Source organism: Argiope bruennichi, chromosome 7 (assembly GCF_947563725.1).
Source record: "Argiope bruennichi chromosome 7, qqArgBrue1.1, whole genome shotgun sequence".
NCBI lineage: Eukaryota > Metazoa > Arthropoda > Arachnida > Araneae > Araneidae > Argiope > Argiope bruennichi.
In genome coordinates, this window is record NC_079157.1 from 79340893 (window position 1) to 79356412 (window position 15520).

At 31.2% G+C, this 15520-nt stretch overlaps 1 protein-coding gene across 2 annotated transcripts in view; it reads left to right on the top strand.

Annotated features, from left to right (window-relative positions):
• Positions 1–10892, top strand: part of LOC129974892 (beta-galactosidase-like) — a 31372-nt gene extending 20480 nt beyond the window's left edge. The window contains exons 11-15 of one of the 2 annotated variants that reach the window (XM_056087669.1): positions 829–912; positions 2906–3013; positions 3265–3396; positions 5561–5773; positions 10665–10892. In XM_056087669.1, the coding sequence (XP_055943644.1) occupies positions 829–912; positions 2906–3013; positions 3265–3396; positions 5561–5773; positions 10665–10883 (756 nt within the window). In that variant the 3' untranslated portion in view covers positions 10884–10892. The remainder of the gene's footprint in view (positions 1–828; positions 913–2905; positions 3014–3264; positions 3397–5560; positions 5774–10664) is intronic. The other variant, XM_056087670.1, reaches the window with a different exon arrangement.
• Positions 10893–15520: the final 4628 nt, after the last annotated feature.

Here is a 15520-nt window from a genome sequence, read left to right on the forward strand (position 1 = left end):
CAGAATAAAACATGACTAATAAAGGTTTCTTTGGCCTGAAAAAACAACAAAGATCCAACTTAATCAGTCGAAAAACTGAACTAAGAATTTATAAGACTCTTATTTATGCCTGTTCTGCTCCATGCAAGTGAAACTTGGACTCTTAACTTGGACACTCGGCGTTTTCTGAACATGTCCGAGAGAAAGATCCTCAGAACCGTCTTTGGCCCAGTACTAGAGAGAGGATGTTGGCGAACTGGATTTAATTTTGAATCATACAAACTCTATGGGCGACCAAGGTAACACTGGTTATTCGGAACATTAGGTTAAAACGGCTCGACCCTATCTGGAGAAGCCCTGAAAACAGCGCCTACAAAATATTCACATTTAAAAATCCTATGGGATCCTTGGCCAAAGAAAGACTTCCAACTAGATGGCTGGAGGATTTGGAAAGACACCTGAGTGTTCTGAGGATAAAGTACTAGAAGGAAATTGCGGGTGATTGAAAGTGCGCATGGTTGAGGCAGTTTAAGGTCTGCAAGGGCTATTGTGCTCATGAAGAAGAAGTTCGATTGTCAGTCATTACGTTTTAAAATATAATTTCAAATGCTTTTATAGATTTAACAATGTTTCTGTTGGTAATTGCTATATTTCTTAGTTTTAATAAAAAGTTTAATTAATCTGGTTGCATAATTAAATTGTATTGATTGAATCATTATGAAAATATCATTATGAAAAATCATTATAAAAATAATGTATTCAAATCATTATGAAAATATTTCTTTTCTGCTTTAATATTGTCGGGAATATTTTATTTGCTATACATTCATTATGTAATTATTTCTATAGGTAATGTCTATATGGGATTACATTGCAAAACTCAACACCTCCGTGATCTCAACATATCCTTTGTCATTTGAAAAGCTTAATCATGTGAGTATGAATTGTTTTATTTCTAATTATTTTATTGTAACATAAATGTCATATTTTTATCTCCTTTTTATAATATAAAACATTACTTCTATGGTAGAAGGCTGAACCTTTTATATGTCGGTACATACAAAAACTCAGTATACTTTAATAATAGCGGGAGTAGTCTCTTCGAAACTTTTTAACATACTCTCTAATAAAAGTGCTTGTGTACCTATATGCCATTAGTGAATAATAGTTACTAAAGAGCCTATTAGAGTGCGATCTTTGGTCATTAATCACTGACACAGGTAGTAGAAAATCGAAGGTATCCTCGCTGAGGGAAAGCTCATATTTTGAAATATCAATTCAATCAACCTTTGGGTCTATTGGATCTGTTGTCAGAAAACTCTCAAGAGCAAAAAACATTTCATGAATGCCTTTGAATTTCAATTTCACTCTGCAGTATGGACTCAGCACGCATTCATAACTGCATGAATGCAGTTTTTAATTTTAAGGAAGTTCTTTGATGGGAAAAATGAGCAGCGGTTAAACCCCAAGAACGCCCAAAATAATCACAATAATGACTGTCGAGTAATCTTGTCTAGAAAATAATTTAATTGCCAGATATCGAAAAGATGGGGCCTTTGTAGAAATATGTCGGCTCCCTAAAATTGAACTAAAATTCAATTGTATCCTTTGATGATGATGAGGATGCCTTGTCCGCGCTACCACGGAAAGGGGGTGCAGTAGCTTCTGAGGGTAAAGACCCCTAAGCACCCGAGGGCAGAGGTCTGACTTCTAGCTCATATGAAGATGAATCTCACACATTCGCTTGCACAACCCCTTTTTACATGGGGGAATATTCACACACCTCACAGATAGAACACAGATGAAGAACAACCATGCCCGAACCGGAATTCGAACCCTGGACGCCCAGATCACGGGGAAGATGCGCTACCCCTATGCAAGGACTCCGGCAATCGTTTCCTTTAAAAATTGAATTAAATCTTTAAAATCTGATTCCAATACTTTTTACTTAATTAGGGGACTTATGTCTAAAATATAGGATTGCTTTAGTATAGTGGAGAAGACTTCAGCATTGGACCTTATTTCACTAGTGTAATGATGTCTTTCTTCACTAATAATATTCTCATCAGCTTAGATATCGTTTCTTGTACCTTCATTTGTAGGAAGCCTACATCCCTATATCTTTCCTACAGCAACCTAAATAAGAAGACCTAATTAGGCAATTTATTACTTGGCTACAAAAAGTGAAAGAATTTGAACAAATTGGAAGCGCATTCATCAGGGCACAGGTAGCCTTCGATTGAGTTTAGTGGATAATGACCTTCCATATAAGAGTTACCAAATAGAAGGTATCCTGAAAATGAAAATATTTGCCGAACGTATGTATCAGCAAAATCTCTAGATCTTATTCCATTTGAAAATATCTGAGAAACTCTTGAAAAGAAAGTTGTAACTTGCCAAACTTTGAGAAATTAGCAAGAATTAACAACTGCATAGCTTTAGAAAGTGAATGTCATTGCTACAAGAATACACCAACTACAAGTTTTCAATATAATTCTGCCTTTCGAGACCTTTACAAGATGGCTACATCACATATTCTAGTTATTTATGCCCATTTATGTAACGTAGTTCAGAACTTTATGTGCAAGTAGGCATCTGTGGTGGTAACATTATAAGCCAGATAACAAGTTCCGGAGAAGAGTGTACTCTTTTGTCTAGTGGCTTTGTTACTCGGCTATGAACCCTAACGTTGCGAGTTCGAATCTCAAACTTGCACACATCTTTAATGTTTCTATAGAACGCTGTATAGTTTTGTCCTTGCATAAGTGTGCATCTAGACTAAATTTCATAAAATGAATGTTTCATAAATTTAATAAAATTTGTAGGTTTTCTTATCATTAGCATATACTAATTCTTGATATTTAACAATCTGCACTGAAACTTTACATTTTATTGTTGAATTGCATGCTTAAATTATTCCTTCCAGCCGTTTGGTTTCGTTTTGTACAAAACTACTGTCCAGTTCCGACCTACAGATCCGGCTGTTCTTACTATTAAAAGCATCGCTGACAGGGCTTATGTCTATGTGAACAAAGTAGGTTATTAAGAAATTATATTTTTAGAATTTTTTAAGTCTAGTTCTGGTTTATAGTCATCTAGTCATTAATCTATATGAATAATCTTTCTTTTTTAATAAACATTTTTCTTTTGGCAATATAATTTATGCTGGAAACTTCATAATTTTGACTTTAAAAACTTAATAAAATACATTTTAAAAAACTACAGCTTTTATGAAATCGGGTATTGATTTTTAACAGTGACCTTCAAATCAATATTATCTCTAAGGTATTGCAAGGTATTCTGGACCGTGAACAGAAAGTGGAGAGCATTCCAGTTCAAGTTTTGAAAGGTCAACTACTAGAAATTTTAGTAGAAAACCAAGGGCGTGTATGTGCTAATCAAATCAATGACCCGAAGGTAATTGTTTTTTTAACATGTTTGACATTTTTTTTAAATGTAAAAGCAATTCATAAATTTGATTTCGATAAATTCTGTTTTAGATATCTTAATAGTGTCATATTTTTAATATATTTTTTTTCATTAAACAAGCCAAGTAGAAATAAATCAAAATAAGCATATTCATAATGAACGATTTAATTAGGATCTATAACAAAAGCAACATTGTCATGGAAAATAATGTAGAAAATGAAATATATATATATATATATATATGTAATGATATTTTAATTCTAATTTCAATTTAATTAATATCCAAGATTTTATCTTAATTTAGCCCATAGTAACTTCATTCTAAAAACATTCTCTGATTTCGTGATCCAATTCCACTTCGGTTAAATTAATTCCTCTGTAAAACTAATGCGCCATCAGTAAGTACTACGTATCAAATGAAAGTGATATTTTATTTGCCCTTATCAGAGGTCAAAACATGTATTCCATATAATGTGATGACTGAAGTAGGAAAAAATAAAGCTGAAAATCTCGACTCATGCAAATAAAAACAAATGTAATAGATTGGGATGTCTTATACCATCTCATTTAAGCGGTAGTCTTGTTATTACCGCTAACAGTTTTGTCGTCAATTATTTAAATAATATAAATGTCTCCTAATAATACTCCATTCATAACCAGTTTAATTAATCTTAATATATTTTCTATGCAGAACACTTTTTTTAATCAAGATATTGTTTAAGAATCAGTGTAATTCTTTCACATTTATTTACATTAATGGCAACTTAATGATAGCAAGGGTATCTCCCAATAAAATGAACAATTTTATTAATACTGCAGTGAGACATGGTGTCAATAAGGACGATACTGAAATCGGAAGGACAACTGAAGAAAACCTTGCTGTAAACATCAAGCCACTATTTTTGTATCAATCTATTTTGCAGATGTGACTAGCATAATAGTACATTCTAAGCGCTTTCCAGCTCAATGGTCCTTTAAAATAACTTGCAAATTAATTTGTAACATCGCAGAATGTCATTATTGTGGAATCTAAATCCGATGCTTTCTGGCCCATCTTAGAAGGTGCTTCTGTAATAAGGATACCAGTAATTCCAAGATACCAAATCAGTTTTGCCCGCAAGTGCGCACAGTATCCATATCTAAATAGTATAAATGCCGTTCTTCTGGTTTACTGCATACTGCATGTTCAGAGAATATGAGTAGTGCTTTACTTGTAGCATTGAGCTTGATGGCACATAAAGTAGACATCCTAGATAAGTGAGACAATATTTCAATATTTCGAATTTGCATCATGAGTGTCAAGCACGATTGTTAACATTTTAATTCAGAAAATTCCCCATTCCCACCCCCGCCTTAAAACCATAACCCAAAGATGACAGATTCAGCGCAAAATAGCCCATTAAAAATATTTTTATGAAGAAAAAAAATACTAACCGCCTTCTGCGACTAGTTGTTCGTCCATCTTAATCTTGCAACGTTAAAATATTTTCATTTCATCAAAATTGATTGACTTTAAAGTATCAAACCAAACGGAAGTATTATTTTAAATTATACTTGCACAATAACTATAGACTAGCTATAGTTTCTGCTATCTGGTTGAGAATATTTTCAAAGTCGATCAAGTTTTTGATTCTAGGGGTTGTGTCAAGGTTTTATTTTGCAGTATCTCTCAGAAATGGAAGGCTAAGAAAGATAGGCTACTATTAATGATGTATTTATTTATAGATGTCACAGACTTTCAAATGAAATATATATTGGCGAAATAGGAGCAATAACTGTGCAACTTTGCCATAGAGATAGAATAGATACATAGAGAATGTGCAGTTTAATTGTGTTTTTGATATTTCTCTTTAAAACTGAGCGGGGATGGGGCAGGAAACAGACGACCATTGATAACGCATCTAAGAATTATGGGCTTCCTTAAGAAACAAAAATTGGAGAAATTGTTACAGTAGTTGTGGCTGTTATGCTGGTTCTTTATGAATTATTTTAAATGCAGTCAGCAATTTTTTTTCTCGATAATTTTTCACATAAATACGTATGCCATGAAGTTGTTTATTTTTCATTCACTAAATGCATTTTTAATTTGATATGTAAATATTATTCATCAGAATGTATTTGGAAATTTATATTATGCATGTTCCTTTGGCAGGGAATTCTTCAAAATGTAACATTAGGTTCCAAAATACTTCAAAACTGGACAATGATACCTATTCCATTAGACCCCAAATCAATTCAGCAGATTGAATCTTCCACAGAAAAAACAGATTCTATCTCAACACCTTCTTTCTATACTGGAAAGTTTGAAATACCCAATTCGACTCCAATCTTGGACACATTCCTTAAAGTGGATGGATGGCATAAAGTAAGTAATTATTTGAAGAAATAATGAATTTAAAAAAAAATTATCTAAATACTAAAGAAATTTGCTTAATTCATTTCCAAATCAGTCACAATGCGAAACACTCTTTAAAACAAATTTTTTTCAATGGGACTCCATGTAAAAAGAACAATAAATTCCATTCCCAAAAAATACTCTAATTTATAATAATGTAATTTATTATTCATTATTCATGTGTGTGTTCATTGTTATGTAAAGACATTTAAGTACATTTCAAAATTAGACAAAAATTAGACTCAGCATTATCAAAATGAATTTGTAACGCACTTCATTCTTTTAGCAACTTTCAACAACTGTTGTCCTTACCGAAACTATTATTTCCTCTACTCTTGACCAAATCTCATCGAAAACCTTATTCTGACGTAAAATGCAGCTACATAAACTCGTCGGTAGTTCTATTTTCTTCCACCAACTCATCAATCTCGTCGATTAAGTTTCACAGGCATTTGCTCAAACATCTGGGAGTCACGTTCGACAATGCTGTTTGGCTAAAGCTTTTTCCATCCAGAAATTGAATTATCTTCAAACATCCGCTCAATACTGATACCGAAATACAAGGCAATCCAACATGTAACGTCACGATGTTTCCTTGAGAACTCGTTTTCCGAAACTTCACTCGTTAAGAGTTTTAATTATTTAATTATTTTATTTTGCTTCTTATTCTCGCTAAGCGTGGTATGGCTGCAGATAAATAATGACTCGTTAAAATTATATAACAAATATCAAATTGTGGCCAATATCAAAATTCAAATTCATTCTTGTTTTCTAATCTTGAGTTAAAATATTTCTTCTTGTATTTACCACTTTAGAACCATTAAATAAAACATCAACAGATTACACTTTTAGTGTCGGTTATTGAGTTATAAGTGTTGACATATTTTTTAAAGCAACTCCAAAACGGTACATTTTTACATGAATATTGATTATTGAGAATAGGGATTGCAATACCGGACCAAAAGTTCAATACCAGTATTCGGTATTTTCTAGATCTTAATACCGGTATTAGAAATTTTAGGAAAAGAAAGAAAACATGGGTGTTTCTTTGTTTTATTTACCAGTTTTATTAGAGAATGTAAATATCTCAAAAATAATTTGTAACTTATAAATTATAACAGTATATAAAGAATCACAAGAAAGTAAAGGAACATCTTTATTTCAATCACAAAAAAAAAAAAAAAAAAAAAAAAAATGTTGTTGTTTCTGATCCAAGGTGGTATAGCTGCTCTATACCACCTCCATGAAACCAAAGCCCCAAAACAATCCCAAACCAAAGTCCAAAATTAACAAAGAATTGTCTTCGGTCTAAAAAGCCCCAAAACAATAGCGGATCCCTTAAAATCTCAAAAATCGTAAAATTTAAACATTTAAGAATATGATTGATGGAGGCTTGATCTGCCCTGCACCAAGGACATTCAACAAAGATCCTCCGTCCGTGTAGGAAGGTGAGGGATTTGGTGTGTCCACTTGAAAAACAAGAGAGAGCCGTTTGCTGTTTTCTAGAGATATTCAGACGGGGACGCCATCCGGGACTCTTACCAAAGTACCCATCCGGGACTGTCATTAAGCCTGGAACGTAATTTTGTGCAAAAATTATCAGCTGTCGAAAACGCTCTTTCGGCATCTACGATAGTTGGTGGTACTGTTAGCAATTTGCGATATACTTTTTTCAAATATTTCCTCTAAATACCTCCTCTTCAAATAAATCGATTACTCGTTGGATGGTTTTGGATATAACTGATTTCTGTATTGTATTTTGGTTCGTTGAATTTTTTTATCGCTAATTTTAATTTTTGTTCAAGAGACAATTCTTTTCACATTAGTGCCATCATAATCTCCGATAACTGTACCGAATTCTTCTGAATGTGAATGGGTTTGTGAATAAAAAAAAATTTTTTTAAATTTACTATAAACTTGATCAGATTTGAAGTGGTTAGTCTCTTTTCTTCTTTTTCATTTTTAAAATCATTATAATTATGTAAATACCATAAGGCATTTTCTATCTCGGTATGCCTTTCTTCTGTGCGATTTTTCAATGTAATATATAATTCTTCAGATAGTGATGTGAGCTGTTCTTTCAGTGACTGCAACATGAAATTTATTGTTGCATTAGCTGTTAATAAATAAGAATCTCTCCGACACAATGCCTCAACAGCCAGTTTTAATATTAAGTTTATATTAAGTTATAACAACCTTTTCTGGATATTAAGTCGAATTCATTATCTGAAGAATTAATTTGCTGGTTTAAGTCGATTATTGCTTTTCGAATTGGATTTCTCAGTTTCAAAAGTCGATCCATCATTAGGAGTAAACTGTTCTAACGTGTTTTAGAATCTCCTCCTAAACATCTCCTTTCATCTTTCCTCTCACTCCTACTTTGTCAAAGTAAACCCATACTAACGCATGCGCAAAAGTTGAAGGGTTTTTAATTATTAATTTCTTTATTTTATTAAATAAAGAAAATTACAATTAAATAATTTAATTATGATATTTAATTTTCTTTTTGATCTCAAGGATATTTTACGGCTACATGATAATACAGCAGAATTTTTGGCACATTTCTAAAATTTCAGTGTAATGACAAACTCCTATGTGTGAGACATTTCAATAACAAAAACAACACATCATAATTTATTTCGTAAGAATGAGATACTTGACAGTATCGGGGAGTGGGGGAGGGGTTTTCTTGATAAAACTACATCAATTCAATTCTTCCCAGACGCATAATGGGTAAATATGCACAATATTGCTTTATTAAGATCTTTATCTCATCTTCCTAAATCTCTAGAAAATAAACGAAGTAAGGGGAATAAACTTTATCATAAAGTAATTTAGAAGTTGAATCAAACTACCTATAATTTCTGAAACTACTTTCTGTATCGAATAGCAGGTTTAATATTATCTTATATTTAACTAATCCTTGAGCTCTTCTCATATTTCAAAATTGTATAACTATTACACAGTATTAGTTACATAATATACAAAACTAGCCGCCTTTGGCGACCAGCCGGTTCGCCAATCTTAATGTTCGTTTAAATTTTAATAATTAAATAGGTTTAACCGGAGTTTAACCCCCTTCTTCGCCAAGTTGCGATAACGCACCAAAGCTGGCAATCTTTATTATGCACTATAATTGAACATCTGCTTCTTTGCTTTTGAACATTTCGCAAGGCCGTTGTTTGCGATTTTTAAAAATTTCGCCAAGCAGGGGATAAAACTCCGGTCGTGCCATTAAACATTTTACGCAATTCCAACTTTAATAGATTCTTCAGCAAAATATTTTAAAACTTCAAATTTTGATAGTCATATAATTCACTCATAATATTATAAAGGCCTTCAGTTATAGCGTGATATATATCTCTCTAATTTTCTGTTACCCCTCGTAGAAATTATGCTTTAAATTACAGTGTAAATGATTAATCTGCAATTAATATAATATTTTTTACTGAAACAAAGCATTTTTTTTAATAATATGATTACTGATAATAGAGTCACTGAGCGTTTAAACTTTATGGTCACTAAAGAATATCTTTCTTAATTTATGTAATATCTCAAGAATTTGTCAACAAAAATTTCTCAGATTCCTCATGAACAGATCGATTCATTAACAATGTTTAATTTTAAATGCATCAAACACTAAGAAAATAAAATGAATCGTTTAAAATAATCGGTCGAAAACAGGTTTAAAAAAATCTACTTAAAAAACGATGTACTTAAAACTGTAAGCATATACAAAAAATATATAACTAACATAAATACATTTTACTTACAAAAGCATGCAACTAACCTAAAAATAATTTAAATCGTCCGTTGGTTGTCATGCCAACAATCAGAACAATGCGCATGCGTGGATTTTCTTCGCCAGTTACGTCAACGCAAATGCGTAAATTTTTCTACGCCAGTTGGGGTAACGCTATGCAGATTAGACATTTTTAATTTCCTTTATTCTGTGTTATTTTAATTCAAAAGTACTTCAGAATGAATGTGAAACATGGATTAATTAACAATGTTTAATTTTAAATGCATAAAACATTAAGAAAATAAACAGAATCGTTTGAAATAATCCGTCGAAAAATGTTAACCCTAGCCTAATTACTGTTGGGAGAAAAAAACAACTGATGCCTTACTTATTTGGCGATGGGGAAAATGGAAGATTTTTTTGGCGGAAAAGTTGGCGTTGGGAAAAATGGAAGATTTTTTTGGCGGGAAAGTTAGTTTTTAATTAATAATGGACTACCCCTAACATTTAGGGGGATGAAAAATAGATGTTGGCCGATTCTCATAGATACCGGATAAGCACAAAAAATTTCATCAAAATCGGTCAAGCCGTTTCGGAGGAGTATGGCAACGAAAACTGTGACACGAGAATTTTATATATTAGATAGAACAGTTTTTTCCTTCCGAGTTATTAGGATCACGAATTCCAAGACCTGATCCCCAACAAAGGTCGGCTTTAAGCACCCTTATCTTCTGATCCTAGTTTAAAGGTGCAAAAAATTCTGTATTAAACAGCCAATTGTATAAGGTTTAAACAATATATGGAATTTGTCGTAATAAAGACCGATTGCAGGATCACTAAGAGAACCCGTCTAAAATTCATTAAAATAATAATAGATTCATTGAGTAGGTTTAAATTTAATAATTTGTAAAGTTTAGTCTTTGAACAAAAGATCGCGTTTCCCTATTGTTATAAAAGCAATGCATCAATTTATTCTTTATGCCCAGCCCATTTCATATTTCGTCCAAGTGTTTACATTTGGTGAAGTTCCATATGATGAAAACCTAAGGTAACGATTTGAAAGCTTCAATTTCTTTAAAACATGTAATCTCAGCAGTAATTTCATTTTTATCGTTACAGGGAGTAGCATTCCTCAATCAGTTCAATCTTGGAAAATACTGGCCAATTGTGGGACCTCAAATTACTTTATATGCCCCAAGTACTCTTTTCCGAAATTCATCCACAGTGAACCACATTACCTTATTAGAACTAGAAAACTCGCCTTGTGATAAAGAAAACAGCTGTGTTGTTCAGTTTGTGGATACTCCTATCGTTGATGGCCCAACTCCCGAGTATTAAAATGCTTTTCCACGGTATATAAAGCACTTTATTCGATAATAAACTTCTATTCTTTTGATTTTGTTATTGGCTATGAAAACACTGTTCTTTGAAATAGAAGTGAATAAATTAGTACTGCTAATTTAAATCGAAATAAACCTTTTTATTGAATGATAATTGCCAAGTATATCAAGGATAGTTGTTTATATGAAAATTAAAAAAAAAAAAAACGAAAGGTAAAATCCTGATCATAATAAACAAAATCTCGGCTATGAAAAATTATGCATTTTACTGACACACAATGCTATCAAACAGAAAACACAAGATGTTTAATTTGGTACTATGACAAAAGGCCCAACATACCCAAAATTCTGCTAAATGTGTATTAATTTTCATCACTTGTGAACACGACAGAATATTCCTGCCCTACATGCTCTTTTAGCAAAGCAAAATTTTACACATGCAAGTTAATATGACATGTCTGCAAACAAATGTACCGCAAACTGCATGTTCTCAATAGATTTTATAGCTAGCAAGCTTTGAAAAATAATGGCCAAGATTGGAATTTAATTCTTGCATATTATAAGCAAGACAAAATTCTACTAAAATTACTGAAAATGTTTACTCAATTAAATTCATTCATTATAACACATTCCAGGAAGCTCTTTGTCTCATTTCTATGCCTTTCAAATTGCAACATATTGAGTGGAGCAGAAAAATCGGATAGTTTTGAACAAATCACAAAATGTTTAGTATCAAAATAAGAAAAAAGGTTATTGTTAGAGAAACATTCGTATATTCCACAGAATGTCTCCGAGCACAATAGTGTGGTTTTGCAACTGTTTTGTGTAATTTCTTGAGTTTATATCTAAAGGGTTTTTTTTAATGAATCTTTTAAGCGAAGTTTAAACAATGTAAGATTCTAATAAGAAAAGAAACGAAATAATTTCAGTCATTCCATGTTAGAAAGCGCTAATCAATTCAACTACTTGTCACAAAATAATTACAATTGAAAAATGGACTGTTCTGACATTTAGGATTAAAATCTTAATGCTGTGAACAATATCCAGTAAGCTTATTATAACAATAATATTGCAACAGCATTTTATCTGCTAGGCAAATGAGACTCGTAAACCAAGTATTATCACACTGTTTTCCTTGAAAAGGTTATTAAGAATTTCAGATTATTCTGCTGGCATATACAGTACACTCCCGAGTATCCGGACTAGTTTTTCAAAACCTAATACTTTTAAGTTTTTACTCTTATCTTAAGATTACCTTTTCATATCTGTGCACCATTTATCAGTGAAAAATAAAACCAGTTTCAGTCAATTTTCTCAAGTAGGCCTACGATTTACATGAATGTTTTGTTTATGTTTCCTGCATTTAAATTCGACATTACAGAATTTATGTTAAAATGTGAACAGTTTATATCCTTTAACTTATTTTTTCTGTAATAAATTCTTGAAACATGCAGTGCAATATATAAATTATCAGTGCAGAGCCTTGTATTTTAAGTCGACATAGTATGGCAACGACTTCCATGATTCATCGTGCCGCAGCCAAGCTCACATTCTACATGGCTTGAAATAAATGGAAGGCTTAGTACTCAATAAGTGAGAAAATACATGATATAACAGTGAGTTTTGATATAAAAACCTCTTTATTGGTATCTTCTGGTATCGGTAGGCAAAGAAATGAGTTCATAGAACTCCGGCGTATCAGGCTTTTTTGTTATCCGGCCTGCCCTTCGTCCACATTAGAGGAAACTCGTGAGAGTACTGTATTTTTGAGATTCTTTAAATTTTAATTTTATATATATATATATATATCAACGAAATATCAGCTTTATATACTTTATCCTGTTTTGTAATTTAGCAACATATTTGTCAAGACTTTGATAAAATACTAACCTTTTCACAAGAAAAATGCTTTCCAAATACTATAGTAATTTTTGTGACTTCACTGTTTACTGTGGCTAATGTTTCAATTATACCTGTTATAGCCTAAAGAGGCTGAAATATAACATTTTATTAATCTTAGAATGATAAATAATCATATTTTGATAATTATTTTTCATTCATCACATTAGTGCCAATACACAGTGCTTACTCCCATACTTTTTACTTTCTTTTATACAAACTATAGAGAAAATGAAATCTTCAAAAAATTTGAAGGCCAGATTTTAACGAATCTCCACATTTTAGACCTCCCTGAGTTCAAATAACACATATTTGGAAAATGTTTGTGACACAGATAAAAAAAGATGCTTTGAGCTAGATGGATGAAATTTGATATTTGGTCTTGACATTAAATTTGTAATTTTTTTTATCAACTTTTGAGCAAAATCTATTCAAAAGAAGTCAGTCTGTTTGACTATCCAAACATAAGCTAACACAACAACTACAAAATAAAGAGAGCTAGACAAATAAAATTCAGTGCATAGATTCAACATCTATATTGCAAACACCTATCAAATTTTGGACCAAATCCAAAAAGGGATTAAACATCTGATGGTCTGTACTTTCAAAATATGTAAGCATGATAGCTCAAAAATGCAATGTTTAAATATATATAATTTGTTATGTGACTATAAACTTTGACTTCTGTGTCAAATTTTAACTTCAGAAATTTTACTGTAACTTTGAAAAAAAAAAGTTTCTAAAACTAAAATTCAATTTTCGGATGTTATTACCACATGCCAAATATTTCGCTAAAAAAATCACACCAAGAATCACACGATACATTCAATAAAAAAAAAAAGCTAAATTCAGACCAAAGGTTAATATTTTGCAAACACTGTATGCCAATGTCACGCGAGGTATTCTCTGCTGTAGCGAAAAACCACAATTTTTAGCATGTGGTGAGAGATACCTTTATTATAGAGCAAGGGGAAAAGTTTACTGGTTGTATTCAGGAACAAAAGTATTTCAACATTTTAAATAGATAATAAGACAGAAAAATATTTGATATTAAAGTTTTTTTATTAATATTATTATGATTAAAAATACTAAAAAACATGATAGGAACAAATATATAGAGCAATGGGAGTTTTTTCTTAATATGCAAATATTCAATGCATCTCTGACAAAATATATTTTCATTGTTCTAGATGTACTTCATAGCAAGCTGTTACTACTCATTACTCAAAGAAACCTCAACAGTCTTAAATTACTGGTGAAAAATTGTTTCTTTTTCTTTTTTAAAGGGAAAGATCTTTATTACAAGAAAAATAGTGAACTTTTATGATGCAATTTCATCACAAATTTCCATCTAATTTTTACAAATTCAAATTATTTGAAAGTCAGAAAGCTATATTTATATATTTAGTATTATTTACGTTTTAAAACATTAAAAGGTGTATTAGAAGACTAACTAACCAGAATATAAACTATAATGAATTAAAAATACTCTTCCAAATCATAAATCAAAGGCAATAACAAAACCAAATGCGTGACATGTCTGTCCAACTTCTCCTTTCCTTGATCTAGAATTGTGTTCCATATTTCTTTTTAAAAAGTTCAGTTTTTACTCATGTGCTCTGACCTGTAAGTGATAGAAAGTAGGGACTTTTTATTTTTAGTTTCTGTTGTGTTAGAGAACAAAAAATCTTAAAAAGTATGTATTAATTCACTAGGTTGTTTTGGCTATTTTTATGACAAATATTTATGGAAAATGCAAAACAAATTCAGATTTTGGGGCAAAAATATATTTTGTTTCTTTTGGTATGAAACTGTAGAATCAAGCTTGGACACCAACTCAAATGTTCTTTTAATTTCATAAAAGAATTAAATCAATGATTCAAAGGTTTTAAAAAAAGCATATTTTCAGATTCATACATCAGCAGTTTGAATATAATCATATTCCTAAAACCATATATGATTCCTAATTTTTAACATTTTATTATGAAAGAAGATTCCCAGCTTAATAACAAACATGTAATCCTAGTATTTCGTCTGCCATATGTATTAAACTTCATGAATCACATGTACTTGTACCTTCAAGACTGATAATATGGAAATTCTTATTGATGAATAGGATAAAATATTTCAACGAGATGATGATGTTTATACATATATGACTTTGCTAATGATAAATCTATACTTTTCCCTTAGTCAGAATTAAATATTTCATTCAAGGGTTAAGATTTTCCTAATGATTTAGAAAGTGTTTTAATTCAACATTGAAACAAACAAATAACTGCTTCCTTGTATATCATTAGATGGTTTCAGAATTAAGAAAAAAGAACTCAATATTTTTGCTTTTCTGTATACAAAAAGGAAACATTGTCAAAACATTTATCTTGAGATTTTGGCAAATTTCTATGTCTTCCCTGTCTAAAAAACACAATTTTGAATTTTATCTGTTTGTGAATACGACAAGTCGAAAATACTTTGAACTTGATGGGTGAAATTTGGTCTGTGGTCTTAACATCAAGTTTGTAGATTTTTACTAAATTTGAAGAAAATCAATTCAGAGGAAAGTCTGTCTGTATGATTACATAAGTGTAAGTAAACAATAAAACTTTGAAAAAAATTTGGTCCACAATTTTAATATCTAAAGTGTAAACTAGTATCAAGTTTTGAATTAAATTAATCAAAAATCTGACCATTTGTCTGTCTAGTTGCAGGTAAAAGTGATAACTCTAAAGTGCAACT